At 39.8% G+C, this 17,078-nt stretch overlaps 1 protein-coding gene across 1 annotated transcript in view; it reads right to left on the bottom strand.

The window, feature by feature from the left end:
• LOC136135041 (cytochrome P450 3A29-like) overlaps positions 1 to 16,829 on the bottom strand; it is a 28,629-nt gene extending 11,800 nt beyond the window's left edge. The window contains exons 1-9 of the mRNA XM_065892855.1: positions 16,759 to 16,829; positions 16,149 to 16,242; positions 14,220 to 14,272; positions 11,722 to 11,821; positions 7,498 to 7,611; positions 7,163 to 7,251; positions 5,911 to 6,059; positions 3,565 to 3,692; positions 2,425 to 2,491 (exon numbers count right to left, since the gene is read on the bottom strand). Coding sequence (XP_065748927.1) covers positions 2,425 to 2,491; positions 3,565 to 3,692; positions 5,911 to 6,059; positions 7,163 to 7,251; positions 7,498 to 7,611; positions 11,722 to 11,821; positions 14,220 to 14,272; positions 16,149 to 16,242; positions 16,759 to 16,829 — 865 coding nt within the window. The remainder of the gene's footprint in view (positions 1 to 2,424; positions 2,492 to 3,564; positions 3,693 to 5,910; positions 6,060 to 7,162; positions 7,252 to 7,497; positions 7,612 to 11,721; positions 11,822 to 14,219; positions 14,273 to 16,148; positions 16,243 to 16,758) is intronic.
• Positions 16,830 to 17,078: the final 249 nt, after the last annotated feature.

Raw genomic sequence — 17,078 nt, 5'->3', positions numbered from 1 at the left:
CATTTTTCACAGAACTAGAACAAAAAATTTCTCAATTTGTATGGAAACTCAAAAGACCCCGAATAGCCAAAGCAATCTTGAGAAAGAAAAACGGAGCTGGAAGAATCAGGCTCCCTGACTTCAGACTATACTACAAAGCTACAGTAATCAAGACAGTATGGTACTGGCACAAAAACAGGAATATAGATCAATGGAACAGGGTAGAAAGCCCAGAGATAAACCCATGCACATATGGTCACCTTATCTTTGGTAAAGGAGGCAAGAATATACAGTGGAGAAAAGACAGCCTCTTCAATAAGTGGTGGTGGGAAAACTGGACAGGTACATGTAAAAGTATGACATTAGAACACTCCCTAACACCATACACAAAAATAAACTCAAAATGGATTAAAGGCCTAAATGTAAGGCCAGACATGATCAAACTCTTAGAGGAAAACATGGGCAGAACACTCTATGACATCAATCACAGCAAGATCCTTTTTGACCCACCTCCTAGAGAAATGGAAATAAAAACAAAAATAAACAAATGGGACCTCATGAAACTTCAAAGCTTTTGCACAGCAAAGGAAACCATAAACAAGACAAAAAGACAACCCTCAGAATGGGAGAAAATATTTGCAAATGAAGCAACTGACAAAGGATTAATCTCCAAAATTTACAAGCAGCTCATGCAGCTCAACATTAAAAAAACAAACAACCCAATCCAAAAATGGGCAGAAGACCTAAATAGACATTTCTCCAAAGAAGATATACAGATTGCCAGCAAACACATGAGAGAATCCTCAACATCATTAATCATTAGAGAAATGCAAATCAAAACTACAATGAGATATCATCTCACACCGGTCAGAATGGCCATCATCAAAAAATCTAGAAACAATAAATGCTGGAGAGGGTGTGGGGAAAAGGGAACACTCTTGCACTGTTGGTGGCAATGTAAATTGATACAGCCACTATGGAGAACACTATGGAGGTTCCTTAAAAAATTAAAAATAGAACTACCATATGACCCAGCAATCCCACTACTGGGCATATACCTTGAGAAAACCATAATTCAAAAAGAGTCATGTACCACAATGTTCACTGCAGCACTGTTTACAATAGCCAGGACATGGAAGCAACCTAAGTGTCCATCAACAAATGAATGGGTAAAGAAGATGTGGCACATATATACAATGGAGTATTACTCAGCCATAAAAAGAAATGAAATTGAGTTATTTGTAGTGAGGTGGATAGACCTAGAGTCTGTCATACAGAGTGAAGTAAGTCAGAAAGAGAAAAACAAATACTGTATGCTAACACATATATATGGAATCTAAGGAAAGAAAAAAAAAAAGCTCATGAAGAGCCTAGGGGCAAGACGGGAATAAAGACACAGACCTACTAGAGAATGGACTTGAGGATACGGGGAGGGGGAAGGGTAAGCTGGGACGAAGTAAGAAAGTGGCACGGACATATATACACTACCAAACGTAAAATAGATAGCTAGTGGGAAGCAGCTGCATAGCACAGGGAGATCAGCTCGGTGCTTTGTGTCTACCTAGAGGGGTGGGATAGGGAGGGTGGGAGGGAGGGAGATGCAAGAGGGAAGAGATATGGGAACATATGTATATGTATAACTGACTCACTTTGTTATAAAGCAGAAACTAACACACCATTGTAAAGCAATTATACTCCAATAAAGATGTTAAAAAAATGATATGAGAGTAAATTACACATGAGAATGTACTGATATAGATAAATAAATAAATGATGGGGGAGAATGGAAATCTCTCCCTTAAAATAGAACATCAACTGATAAATACAGAAGAATGATGAAATTACAAATTCATTTTGCAAACATCACAGTAATGAAGTTTTCAGTCAAAAACCATCCATGGGTGGTAAGACTAGTGGGCGACAATTTGAAGAGGAACACTATATTTCCAGTCTCAAAGGTTTCTCCCACCAGCTGCTTGTTAATGACAAAGGAAAAAATTGAACTTCACAGTAGACTAAGCTAGTGAACACAACTTTAACCAAGTGTTCCAAGTTAAGGTCATCAACACTGGGGCAATGTTCCTCCTGATGGGATGAAGCCTTGATGCAAATTTCCAGGCAGAGGTTCTGACTCATTGGGTCCAGAGGAGCCTGAGAATTGACATTGGAAACAAGCTCCCCAGAGGTTCGGCTGTAGGTGATCCACAGACCATGACTGACTGATGGGCATGACATCCTTGTTATACTTGCCCTTCGAGCTCTGAACAAGGTTGTGCCTGCGTACTTCTAGAAAGTACCTCTGGCTACCATTTCTGTCTGACCACGTGTCTTCCTTCAATTAGGCAAAAATCTCCAGCTGCCTGGAAAACTTCCTGCACATTTTTAGAACCACACCCTAGCTCTGCGCCTCCCCACAGCGGCCCCTCGTAAGCTCTCCCTGGTTACCTTTACGGGTGTCCACATCTTTGGAATTCTGAGAGTTAATCATCAGCTGAAGAAGATCCGATCGATGCTAGAAACAGAAAGACAAATTTCAGTGACTGAAAGTCACCTGTGAAGTCAGAAATAAATCAGGAGTGTATATTTCACCTCTTTCCTGAGAATACGGCCCCTTAAAGAGCAGAAGGCTGACTAGTACTGACTGAGGCCTCAGTGAACAAAACATCCACCTACATATCTTGGAGATCATGATGTTTCCTTGAGAGAAACCCAGCCATCACGCCAAACTGCTTTTTGGTCCTCACTCTCTCTGATCTTTGGTTTCTCTGGTTTTTGAAACAGCTTCTTAACCAAAGAGTTACCTGCTCTCTCTCCTGTCATACCTGTTTGCTCAGGAGAGCAAGAAGAAAAAACCTCAATCTTTTTTTTCCCTCCAGCTTTAATTTTTAAGGAATGGCCACATCAATTAACACCCAGACATTTGCAGAGTTCACTGGCAGCTTTTGTAGAAGCACCTTCAAGAGCCCCATCCTTCCAGATTGCTACACAGCTTTCAGTGCTTTCCTGGGATACCCAGCCCTGTCCCCCTGACCTGCAGACACCCTTGTGCTGGCCTCCAGGCCTCATGAGGCAAAGCTGGCTTAACCAGCTTGCAGTCTCATTGCCAGCAGAAGACCCCTGCCCACTCCAGCCTATGAGAGGGCTCGAATTTAACACAGACTACCCTCCGCCAGGTGCCTGATGGGGCATTCCATCGGAAAATCTATAAAATAGGAGAATCGGATTTGAAGTGATTCTTTGCCAATCTAATATTTATAAACAGTAATTTTTATCCTTTGACAATTTATTGAAGGGAAATGGTAAAGTCTTAACAACCATATTTATGCAGTGATATACTAATTGGCACACCTATTTTAAACTTAAACAGTTCTCTCTGACTCATTTTCTTATCTTCTTCCCAAAAGAACTTACCCCCAAAGGTAAATTATATATTTATTTACCCCCAAAGTTTAGAACTCTTCTACTCTAAAATCTGTAGTTCTCTACCTACCTTTAAAAGTGCTGAGATGTGCATAAGTCATGTGTGTACAGCTCAATAAATTACCAAAAGGTGAACACCCTCATGTCACCACCACCAGATTTTACCGTTTCTTTATCTTTGAGGCGACTTTCTTTCATCCTTTTTATAGATTTTGTGATAAAATTCACAGCATTTTTTGGAAACACAGAGAGATTTAATATTTCAAAGACTGGACGAAGGAACGGAAAAAGTGCTGTAAGGGAAGAGATAAAAGGAAAGCAGAGTAAAAATGCAAAATTTACCTGGAGCAATTATAATTTGCACTACCAATCAGAGAGTAAGAGACACCAGGGATCTCAACCAGGACCAGTCCCTCTATGACCTTTGCTCAGACTTCCAAGCCGAGGCCTGAGCAAGGGCAAGTCCACATATAGGGGTCATCACTGTAGTAGTGAGATCAGTGGTCCTCCCTCTATCTTTCACGTGACCAGAGGAACAGGATTACATTTTGGACTTCATTGACTTTTATCTACTGAACTACAGTTTCTTTGGATAAAACAGACCATAGTCTGCTACTTCAATTAATCATGGTGTTCAAAAAAATAATGGGAGAGATTTAATACAGTGTATGTCTTTCAACCATAATGGAATGTAATTTGAAATCAAAAATAGAAAGAAAATCGGGAAACGCACAAATGTGTGGAAATTAAACAATACACTCCTAAATAACCAATGGGTTGTAGAAGAAATCAAAAGGGCAATCAGGAATTACTTTGAAGCGAATAAAAATGAAGTCAAGACATACCAAAACTGATGGAATGTTGCAAAGGGAGTGCTCAGAGAGAAACATGGATGCACAAATCCTCAACAAATGAATCCAGCAAAATATAAAAAGAGGTATACACCACAACAAAGGGGGGTTTCATTCAAGGAATGCAAGGTTGTGTAATACACAGTTTCAATAGCATAAAGAACAAAACCATATGACCATCTAAATATACAGTAAAAGCAACTGACAAAATCCAACACCCTCCTGTGATAATAACACTCAGCAAAAAGGAACAGAAGGGAATTTCCTCAACCTGATGAAGGCCATCTACTAAAAACCCACATATAACGCAATACTTAATCGTCAAAGACTGGATGATTTCCTCTAAGTTTAAGAGCAAGACAAGGAAGCTTCTCTCACCACTTCTTCTCGACATTGTACTAGAGGTCCTAGCCAGGAGAATTAGGGAAGAAAAAGAAATAAAACGTATCCATATAGGAAATGAAGATGTAAACGATCTCTATCATAAGATAACATAATCTTGTATATAGAAAATTATAAAGACTCCACTAAAAACTTATTAGAACTAATTAACAAGTTCAGCAGGGTTTCAGGATACAAGACCAATACACAAAAATCAACTGTATTTCTATACCTTGCAATAAGTAATCCAAAAGTGAAATTAAGAAAATAACTCCATTTATAATAAAGTAAAAAATAGAATACTTAGGAATAAGTTAACAAAAAAGTGCAAAATTTCTACTCTGAAAACCGCAACATTGTTGGAATAAAGATCGAAGTAAATGAAAAACATCCCATGTTCATGTATCAGGATTTAATATTTAACATTTGCTATCTTGACTTAACATTGTCAAGATAGCAAATCCACAGATTTAACACATTCCCTGTCAGAATCCTAGCTGGCTTCCTTGTAGAAATTTACAAGCTGAATTTAAAATTCATATGGAATTTCAAGGGGCCCAGAAGAGCCAAACCAATATTGGGGAAAAAAAAAAAAGGAAATAAGTTGCAGGACTCATACTTCCTGATTTCAAAACTTATACCACAAAGGTGCAATAAGCAAAGCTCTATGCCCTAGCAGCACCCCAATATATCATATAGCGGTTTTAACTGTAGTCACATTGCACATCATACCACCAGTATTTATTTATGTTATAACTCAAAGTTTGTACCTTTTGACCACCTTCATTCACTTCCCCCACCACCCCACCCCACTTCTGGTAAATCAAAACTATGAAATAAATAAAAAAACAAAACAAAACAAAACAAAAAAAACTATGAAATAGTTCTTCTATGAGTTTGATTTTCTTCTTTTTGATTTAGCATTTAAGTGTTTGTCTTTCTCTGTCTGACTTATTTCACTTATCATAATACCTTCAAGGTATATCCACATTATGCAAATGGCAGGATTTCCTTCCTTTTGATGGCTTACTAGAACTCCACTGCGTGCGCACACACACCCACACGCACGTACGTATACCTACCACGCTGTCTTCATCCATATGTCAACAGACACTTAGGTTCTAAATATTATTGAATCGTACATTTTAAATGGGTGAATTACATGGTATATAAATTATATCTCAATATAGATATCTATAAAAGGAAGAAAGAGATGGAAGGGAGGAAGGAAGGAACGAACGAACGAAGGAAAGAAAAAGAAATATACTGGTCCACATACCTGAAAAGAAAAGGAGTGGATCAAGGAAATCAAATCTCAAGAGCTTCTTAGTATATTTCAAAAAGGGATCTTGTGGGCTGTTGAGGGAATCAATGTTCACTCCAAATGCTGTGCCAGTAATCACATCCATGCTGTAGGCCCCAAAGAAGCTGAGTAGAGAAAGATAGGAACAACTAAAAGCAACACCTCTTTACTCTCCTTACCCAACACATATAACAAGAAGTGCATGTACAATCAGATGCCCAGACAAGGCAGGTAGAGAGCCACACTCTTTCAGAACCACCTGTTGGTCCATGGAAGAGTCTATGCTACTATCACTCACACATGAGGTGTGTCTGAGGTGCCAGTGATGCAGCTGGCCCTGTGCCAGGAGGGCTGGGGACACTAAGGCAAGTTAGACGTCCCCCCACAAACTCAAGGAGCTCAGTCATACAGGGATAGACACCCATAATCAGACAAAGTACAGTAGTGTGTTTTAACTACAGGCAATAATAGGTGTATAAGGACTGTGTCTGAGCAGAACCAAGGGTGTAAAATTAACTCATCCTGGGGGAGTCAAGAAAGGGGACGTTGATCATTGATCTGGATCTTGCCTCACCACAGAACCTGTGCTCAGAGCTGATTCCTCTTCAGTGAATTACAGAACAGCAGCACCCTGTTCTGAGTTGCCAGGAACATCATCCCTCACTGTCTTACACCCCTGCTAAGGATCCTGAAAGACCCACACTTCCTCAGCTCCAGTGGTCTGTGGTTGCCCAGAGGGCAGACTCATTTCTGTAAAAGGTAAAGAGTAAAAATGGTCAATTCTATGGTCATCCTACCCATAGCCTGTATGAGGCCTTCTGTCTTTTGGGACTGACAGAAAGGGGAGTGGTGGCAAGATTTAACATTCAGCATTTGCAGGTGTCCTCAGCCAGACTCTGAAGAGATCTAAGTTGTTCCGAGTCCCATATTGTGATGACTGTCTGTCACCCACTGCCTACCAGTATGTACCAAGTCTCTTCCCTGCCACCATTCCATGCCATCCACACTCAAGATTGGTGCAGTCACGTTTCTTCCTTCTCTCCTGGCTGTCCTGCTTTTTTTTTGGTGAGCCACCTCTCTTTCTGGGATGGGCCTTTGGGAGTTGTACCACCACATACCTACTTCTGTCTGGTCACTACCGTAACTCAGCAGTGGGAATCTGGCTCCCTGGCAGGCAGCTGGAGGGTCTCAGTGGAGCTCACGTACCAGCAGCCTCACCCCTACTTACTCTTTCACGGTGATGGGCTTGCCTTTCTCTGCTTCCTTTCTCAGGTTCCTCACCAACACATCTCCGTACGTGCTAATGATGGGGAACATCTAGACACAAAATAAACACCACCCGAGGTTAAATGTGGAGACTCAAGTCCTAGAAGGACCTGACTTTCCCATGAATGGAGCAGTGACATTTGATAAGGAATCTCATAATGTCTCTTCTAGGAGGTGAAGATAAAAGGCTATTTTAGGAAGCTCAAATTTAGTAGCCTCCTCCCTGGAAAAGGACTGTGATTTTATTTTCTACCTTATTCTTTAAGTTTCTAATTGAAAGTCCTCTTCTTTTCTTACCTGCTTGAGCTTTCCACTGGTGAAGGTTGGACACAGCAATGATCGTATTTTCTTCCATTGTTCATCCTCAGCCAGTGAGATGGCATTTTTCATAACTCCCACTGGACCAAACGTCTAGAGTTGAAAAAAACACATTTTACCCTACATAAGTTTTGAAAGTCTCGACATTTTTGGAAATTGTGTTCAATGTGCACCAACTATTCAACAAATATTTAGTGACTGTCTACTTGGAAGCAGGCCCTATGCTAGATGCTCAATAAATATTTATCCCAAATGCATAGCTTCCTGTGAGGGTCAAGGAGACATCCAGCCACCAGACATCATTTCCAGACTTTATATGCCAATCTCCTTTTAAATGAAACGACCCACATAGTAGGAAAACTGTTCTTCCAGAGGAATAGACAGGCATAAGACCTAGTTCATCCTCCTGGGCTGTGCAAAGTACAAGGGTATTGGTGACAGATAGCCAGATAGCCTTGGCAAAGTGTATGTTGACTCAGACAAGTTCTGTCTTTACATATATCTAAAGCCTGAGCAAGTGGAAAAAGGGGTGTCTTGATATGGTGATTGTTTCTAAAAACACTTGAAAGATTAGGAATCTATTTGCTAGTCTGAAGAAATAATGCAATTACACAAAAAACATTTTCCCCTATATTTTTTGCCCAGGATAAGAAGGAAAAAAGGTAATTCTATTTCTCAACTTGGGACTGGCCTATCAAACCGAGCTGCTTGGAAATTTCCACATTCTTCCAAAATAAAATTTTGTTTTAAAACGGATATTTCCAACACCCATTCATGATGAAAACTCATAAACTAGGAGGAGAGGGAAACTCCCTCTACTTGATAAAGGGCATATGCCAAAAACAAAGCAAAACGAAACAAAACAAAAAAACTATAGCAAAAAAAAAAAGTCAGTACTTTGCAAAGATCAAGTAAATAAATTGAAGTACTAACTTAAAATCTCTCCATAAAATATCCCAGGTCCAAATGAGTTCATTGTTAAAATATATAAAACATTTAATGAAAAAATAACCAACCAAGAATACTTTTCCCAAAAAAGGGATCCTTCAGAAATGAGGGAGGAATAAAGAAATTTTTAGACAAACAAACGCAGAAAGAATTTGTCACTACTAGAACAGCCTTACAAGGAAGGTCTTCAAGCTGAAAAGACAGAACACTAACTAGTAATATGAAATCATATGAAATAATAAAACTCACTAGTAAATGTAAATATACAGTCAAATTCAGAATACAGTAATATTGTAATGGTGGTGTGCAAGTCACTTATGACTCTAGGGTAAATGTTAAAAGACAAAAGAGTTTTTAAAAAGTATAGCTAAAATAATTTGTTAATAGATACACAATATAAAAAGATGTACAATTCACCCTTAATCAATTCAGGCTTGAACTATGCAGGTCCACTTACAGGTGCATTTTTTGCAATAGTAAATACTACAGTACTACATGATCCATGATTGGTTGAATCTGTGGATATGAAACCACGGACCGAGGAACCTCAAATACAAAGGAACCACATAACAGAGGACGGACTATAAGTTATATGCAAATTGACTACAGGGAAGGTTAGCACCCCTAACCCCAACACTGTTCAAGGATCAACTATAAACTGTGACATCAAAAACATAAAATAAGTAGGGGAGGGAGAGTAAAAACATTCAGCTTTTGAATGAGAATAAATAGGCTGTTATATGTATGTATAAGATGTTTTCTGTAAGCTTCACTAACCAGTAAGTAAAACCTATAGTTGATAAGGAGATAAAGAGGAAGGAATCAAAGATACCACTATAAAAAAATCATGAAATAACAAAGGAGACAAGAAGAAGAGAAAAGGAAGACACAAAGAATCTATGAAACACCTGGATTAAGAAAATGGCAACAGTAAGTCTGACCTACAATCCCTCTAAATGTAGATGAACAGATGAATGGATATAGAAATGTGTGCGTGTGTGTGAATAATTATATATATAATGGAATGTTATTCAGCTTTAAAAAAGAAAATCCTGCCATTTGCTACAACATGGATGAACCTTGAGGACAACACACTAAGTGAATTAAGCCAGACACAGAAGGATAAATATCACATGATCTCACTTATACATGGAATCTAAAAAAAACCAAAAAAATTCACACTGATAGTAACATAGAGAAGAATCGTGCTTAGCAGAGGCTAGTGGGAGATGGGGCAGGGGGAAGGGGAGAAGATGTTGATCAAAGGGTACAAATTTTCAGTTATCAGGTGAATAAATGGAGACCTAATTTACAGTATGGTGACTCTAGTTAATAATACTGTAATGCACACTTGAAATTTACTGAAAGAGTAGATCTCAAACGTTCATACCACTCACACACAAAAGGTGATCATGAGGGGGGATGTATGTGTTAATTAGTCTGTGGTAATCATTTCACAACATATACATATATCAAAGCATCATGTTTTGAGTATATACAATTCTTTTGTCCAAAATAAACAAATAAAAAAATGTAGGTGGTGAAAGCTCAGGAAAAATGCACCATTCGTTTCCTACATTATAAAAAGTTTGAACTAGTGCAGTGAGTTCTAGCTAGTGCAGCAAGACAAGAAAAATAAATGAAAGGCATACCGATTGGAAAAGAAAAAAGTGTTCCTATTTTCAGTTGACATAATTGTCAGTATAGAAATTCTCAAGGAAATAATAGGGAAACCTCTAGAACTAATAAATGACCTGAGCGAGTTAGCAGCATATAAGATCAACACACAAAACTCAACCCCATTTCTATATGATAACAATGAATATGTGACAACACATTTAAAACACAGTACCATTTACAATCACTCTAAAGAAAATGAAATAATTTAGGTGTAAATAAAACAAAATATGTATGAAATCTCATGCTGAATACTACAAACTGCTGTGAAATGAGCAAAGAAAGCCTAAATAAATTGAGAAACAATACTATGTTCATAGATTCAAAGATGTGACCTAGTAAAAATATAGATTTTCCCCAAGTTGATGTAAGGGTTAATTCAATTCTTATCAAAACCTCAGCAAGTATTTTGCAAACATAGATTAGCTTATCCTAAATTTGTAGGGAAAGGCAAAGGACCTAAAATAGTTAAAACAATTCTGAAAAATATTAAGTGGGAGCGATATTCTACTTGCTAAGACTTACTGTGCAAGTACAGTCATCAAGATTGTGAGGTACTGGGGGAGGGATAGATACATAGATCAATGAACTGAACAGAGAGCAAGAAATAGACCCACAGAAATAGGCCCTAATGATTTTTGACAATGGTGCAAAAGCTATTTAATGAAGGAAGGAATCTTTCCACAAATGGTGGAGGAAAAGCGCAGACATTTACAGGCAAAAAACCCCAAAAAAAACCCCAAAGACAAAAGAACTATGACCTAAGCGTCACATGTTATACAAAAATCAACACAAAATGGATCATAGACTTGGGCTTCCCTGGTGGCGCAGTGGTTGAGAGTCCGCCTGCCGATGCAGGGGACATGGGTTCGTGCCCCAGTCCAGGAGGATCCCACATGCTGTGGAGTGGCTGGGCCTGTGAGCCATGGCCGCTGGGCCTGCGCGTCCGGAGCCTGTGCTCCGCAACGGGAGAGGCCACAACAGTAAGAGGCCCGCGTACCGCAAAAAAAAAAAAAAGATCATAGACTTAAATGTAAAACATAATACTATATACTGTTTAGAGGAATAAGGGAGAAAAACTTTGGAACCTAGGACTAGGTAGAGGTTTCAGACTTGACATCAAAGGTACAACCTATAAAAGACAAAATTGGCCTCATCAAAATTAAAAAAAAAAAATTTTTGCTGTGCTAAAGACCCTGATGAGAGGAAAAGACAAGGTACTCACGGTGACTATAAAAGAATAGTAGGAGGGAACGTTATGGTGATGGAACAGTTCTGTATATTGATGGAGGTAGTTACACAAACATAAATACATGATAAATTTTCATACAGCAACACACACGCAAAAATGAGTGCACAAAAAACTGATTAAAACTGAATAAGCTCTGTGGATAGAATCAATGTCAATTTCCTGCTTTGATACTGTACTATAATTTTTCAAGATATTATCATTGGGAGAAACATGACGAGGGTACATAACATGTATTTTTTTCTTTTGAGAACATGCTGTGAATTTATAATTATTTCAAGATGAAAATTTAATAATTAATTAATTAAAAATTTAAAGTGCATGCCTACCCGCCGGTTTGTGAAGACAGAATAACATTCTTTCACTAGCACTGTTTTGATCATGTCTAGATCTGTGATAGCCAACACAGGCTGTCGACCATCAAAAAACCTGTGTAGGGAAAACAGAGCTGATTAAACTTAATGAGCCAGTTTCTGCAGCTGGAGCCACAACCAGAAGTCCAGATTTTCAACTAGATGTTACATAATCCCTACTCCTAGAGATCATGGTTAGAAATAACATTAAAACATGGGTTAGGTCTAGGTGGTGTGTGTATGGGTATTTCCTATACCAACTTCATAATTCGTAGGGCTTTAAAATATTTCATATCAAAACATAAGTTAGCTTAGTAAATAATTGAAGGCAAGTTAATTAACTTGAAACAAAAAAATAATTAATTACGGAGAGTCCACCCATTCTGTCATTTTTGAAGATATATCAAAAGCATGAAAAATGCAATGATGTAATAGCTGAAACTTGTAGACACACTGATCATAAATATGTACAATGTGTCTGCAAATGGAAGAAGATTAAGAATGCTCAAAAGTGAAAGTAGGATTATGAAAGGTTTCTTTGCTCTATTTTCAAAAATACGCTTACTTTATACTTTTTTAAAGGAAATCATATTTTAAATAACAAGGAGATATCCTTGGTAGCATCAAGGATTTGAAACAAAAGGACTGAGAGAATAAAGTAATTCAGAGGAACATGTATAAATTCATTTTTAGAATATTTTCTTTTCACTATTTATATTTATTCTTCGACGTGGGTTCCAAGAGGGCCTAGGGCTCCGTGTAGGTGACATCCATCAGCAGCTAGGCAGGCCCACTTTTGACACATGTACCACACAAAGCTGACTCCTCAGATGTGATACATCCCAATTTGGCCTGATCTCCTGACTGTCAGGATGCCCGTTCATGGGAATGGGCCACTGGCACGAGGCCGACTCTAAGTTAATCACACTGTCTTCCGGCATTTTGTTTCCTCTATCAATCGTTTGCAATGGCTAGAACACAATGGAAGGTTTTCTACATGTTACCTATTATTCCTCTGACTTCACACAGGAATTTCAAATGGTTTTGTGATCACATATAAAAATGAATGAGAACTAAAACTGAGAGGGTTTAAGTGAGTGTCATGTGCATTTAGTGTTGAAGCAGTGACAGAAGGGATTGAGGAGGCACTTAATCTGCTTTTTCATCTGACTGACCATATTTCTTGGATGATTTCCCTTCTTCCCATCATGTTTTTTCAAAAACACCTGGGTGGAGAAGGGATCGTGGTTTGGGGTAACCCTTTATACTCATGATATCACTCCAGCCTTAGTATTTCTTACACTCTGAGTTAAAATTCAGATTCTTGGGCCCCATCCCAGATCCTCCAGGTTCAGTGTTGCTGGCGGGTGGGGCCCAAGGCTTAATTTTTAAAAAGCCCTCCCAGGTGGTTCTTATTTACACCTAAACATGAGAAACATTTTCTAAAAAGAGAACTGGGATCTACTATGAAAGAGTGACTCCATCCAGAGCTCAAAAGTACTAAATGTTGGAGGGGCATTTGGAGCTGGTCCAGTGGCAATCCAGTGCTATGTGTTTTTCCACGCAATCACGTTGCCTTTTGGGGTCATGGCAACTCAGCAGAGCCCTATGGTTTCTGAGAACTTGATGAGAGAAGATGAAGAGGTACAGTGAGGAAGAACTTTCTCCCGCTTGCTTTTGGCAAATAGTCACCACGTTACACCTCTCCTGCTGCTCACACCAAACCTCCAGCAGCTGCAAAAGAGACCAGCCACTGCAATCAGCTGGGGCCACTCTACAAAATCATCAAGTCCTTCAGCCCATCGGAAACACTCTGGGTTAGAAATATCCCACATCTCTTCAAAGTCAGAGGAATAGAGTAGTTAAAGCAATACCAGTACACAATTCTACTGAAAAGTCTTGACTTAAAAACAACAAACTAAACTACATAAGTACAGAGAAATTTTTTAAAAGCTGAGCAGAAATGGTTTCCTTTTCTTGTTACCTATACACCCGAGTCCTTCTTTGAAAAGGACATATTAAATCCAAAATTTAGGTAAAGGAGTTTTGGTTTTTAATTAAAAGTGAATCATGGGGGAGACGATAAAAGCATACATTTGTAAGCAGATATTAGAATGTTCTGGAATAATGCACTTTATGCAATTAAAGGTGCCCCAAGGAAGGAAAAAATTGCGAAGCGGGGAAGAGCAAGGTACTGGGCATAAAGCGATGTTAGGAGTCCCTGGGCCTCAAAGTCTGGAGCAAAGTGATGACCTGTGACTCTCCAGGCCTGACTCAGACTGTGGACCTGGACACCTGGTGACATCTGGGATCCCTGGTAGAACAAGCCTCCAAAGCTTTACGATAGATGACTTCATCCTAGGAAGCTCTGGACTGAGATTGTCCTCCACACCACGGCGGGGGGGGGGGGGGGGGGGGGGGGGGGGCGCCACATCATAACAAGTCTACGCGATGGAAGTTTCCAGAGTACTCACCCCCACGTTTTCCCATACTTTTTAAAACATTTATTGTCAAAATCCCAAATACCCTGCAAGAAAAAAAATTGGATTATTAGTTTAAATGCATTGAACTTTACCTCTAATTAGGACAAAAATTACTTGAATCGCATGGTATCAGGCTTCCTATTTCCCACTGGCAAATGCAAGGAAACACTTATCCAGAGACATCTTAAGGGAAAGAAGACAAAATAGAGGAGATATTTGAAATGGAGAATTTCAAATCACTCGAATTTTCTTTGAGTATTGTAGATACTAAACACTTACCCTTGTCAATGAATACTAATTATTCCTTGTCTTTCTGAGGGCTTTTGCTTGAGCACCGTGTTGTCTCTAAAATCTCATAACCCTCTGAGTTAATCCTCCAGGGACAAGTGAGAAAACTGAAGCATCTCCTAGTTAAGCAGCCTTTCCATTTATCTCATGAGCCCCCTCTAGAATTCTAGCAGAATAAGGGAGTTAAGGCGCCAGTAACTTCTTTGGATCTAGCAGTAAACAAAACATCTAGGGCATGTGGTGAGTGAGTGAATGAATGAATGACAAAGTAGATCGCCTTCTAGTTTTCCAGCTCAGCACGGAAAAGATGGGGAGATACCACAACTACACAAAGGACAAAGGACAGTGCGATTAAAACACTTGCCCTGAGTTTTCACTTCTGTAACTTAAAAACAAACAACAACAAAAACCTTCCTGTAGCTAACTTTCTGCTGTGATATTTGATGGTTTAACGATGCAAAAGAAAGTGCCAGAAACGTGGGTCTCGGAGTGCATCTACTAAGGAGTTTCATCCGGGAAAGGTGGAAAATAAATTATTGCTTTTTCAGAGAGAAAACAGTTCATGAAGTTCACAGGCAGTAATGAGACAATGAAGACCTCAGTTGGGAGAATCAGGATCTGAGAAACAAGGCTTATGTCTGCAGGAAAGGAAATCTGAGCCAGAGAGCAGCCTGCACACAAGGCTCTGCCCCCTGGACACATGGACGTAGCTCATGACCTTCATTTCAGGGGCCAGGCCCTGGGCAAGGCATCAGAGCTGGATTAATATCAAGGCTCAGCCAGAATTCATAGTCCATATGCCACCTAGTACATTCTGTTCAGTTAAATTAAAATTTTAATAATTTTGCCAAATCATGTCCTCTCTAGTGATTGTCCGTAAGTAATTCTGCCTTGTTTTTTAACCCACAGTTCATTTAGTAGTTAAATATCTGAAGTCGACGACAACCACTACCCAGTCTCCATTATACTCTCTCTCTGCTCAAACTCCTCCATGAGGTGCCTCCTTTGAAGACACGGAAGTAAAGCAGAAAGTTCTTGTTCCATCTCTCAAATCTCCAAAATAGTCACCGGTACAAGAGGTGGATTAGAGCATGGAAATAACTGCTGGGGTTAGCAGTTCTCGAGGGAATTCAAGTATGTGCAAATTACTCAACGGTGAGTACTAGGGTTGCCTCAGAAAGTGAAGTTTCCAATCAATCCAGGAGGAATTTCTTTTAAAAGGGTACCCACAGCACATGCTAGTAAAAGGAAAGTCTGACTGTAGTGTACACAGCTTAATGAGTCATGGCTGGGCACCCCCTTCATGCTTTTCTCCTAAGGGGGATGGTGCCTTCCTGGGAATCTGCACCTGGCAGAAAGAAAATCCTCTCCACAATACTCACCGGGTGGAAAATCAAGTCCTGTGCTGAATCAGCTAGAGAGCTGGGCTGTCTGAGGCCGCAAAACCAGAGGCTCCTAACAGCTAAAAACAGAGGTGTGTTGTAAAATTGGCCATGTGCTGGGTGGGGCCCGTGATATTTCTGGAAAGTGTGAAACCTCAGAACTTCCTCCTGAGGAGGGGCAGTTTTACTATATTATTCAGCTGAGATTTGCCACCATAAGAAGCAAAGCTGGAGCTCAAACAACACACACCTTTCGGTAGGACAGAATATTTCCAAAATAAGGCAGAGGTGTTGGCCCAGGAATCCCCAGCTTCTTAAAAAGTCCATGTGAATAAGTCCCATATCTGTAAAGTGAAAGAGGAAACCAGGTCACAGGGATTGAGTAGTAAGTGCTGGAGCTGGCCAGTCACTGACTCAGAACTGGACAGTCAACCTAGGGAGGTAACATGTAGGTGATAACTAATAACAGTGATTCCAAAAGTGATATTCACTCATCACCTGCTTTCCCTCCTGCACTGTGAGACCCATAAAAAGTAATGATGACTAGATAAAAGCAGCTGAAGTCTTCACCGTCCCAATCCTAGAGTGAATACTTGATAAATGTTTCCAATTTGAGTGTTCCCGAGAAGAGGCAGGAATCTTCCAGGGAATTAATCATGTTTATTAGTTACTTGACTCTTCCATGATTTGGAGATTCTCATTCTAGGTAGAAAGGGGAAAAGGTTTTTTTTGGTAGTACCCAAAGCTTTAGCAACTTCTGGTCCATTAACTTGGATCTTCAAAACAGACGAGGAAAGGGAGACCTGATTAGCACCCCAAGTCCAAGATCACAGAGGAGACAAGCCTGGACAGTTACTCACATATAGAGAAGCACCAGGATGGTAGCCAGGAGAACCCAGGTTTCCGTGGAAAAGCTTGAGATTAGGTCCATGGCCACTTTCCTCTGAGTTTCCCTCCTCTGAATTTCCTTTCAGCTGTGTGTGCTATTCTTTGCAGGCCTTTGTGTGTGGAGTTTCCCTTCCTGGCCAGCGGAGATGCAGTGAGGCTGGAAGGTTTATGTTCTGGGAAGGGGGTGGAGCTGGAGCTGCAGCCAGTAGAAGGGCCACCTGTGCTCCACCTGCATGAGCCCTCCCTGCCTTGATGGTTGGCAAAGCATCAGGTACACACCAGTTTGACCTCC

The sequence above is a fragment of the Phocoena phocoena genome, chromosome 15, assembly GCF_963924675.1.
Source record: "Phocoena phocoena chromosome 15, mPhoPho1.1, whole genome shotgun sequence".
NCBI lineage: Eukaryota > Metazoa > Chordata > Mammalia > Artiodactyla > Phocoenidae > Phocoena > Phocoena phocoena.
The sequence above is the reverse complement of the archived record's forward strand: the minus strand, read 5'-3'. Positions and strand labels throughout refer to the sequence as shown.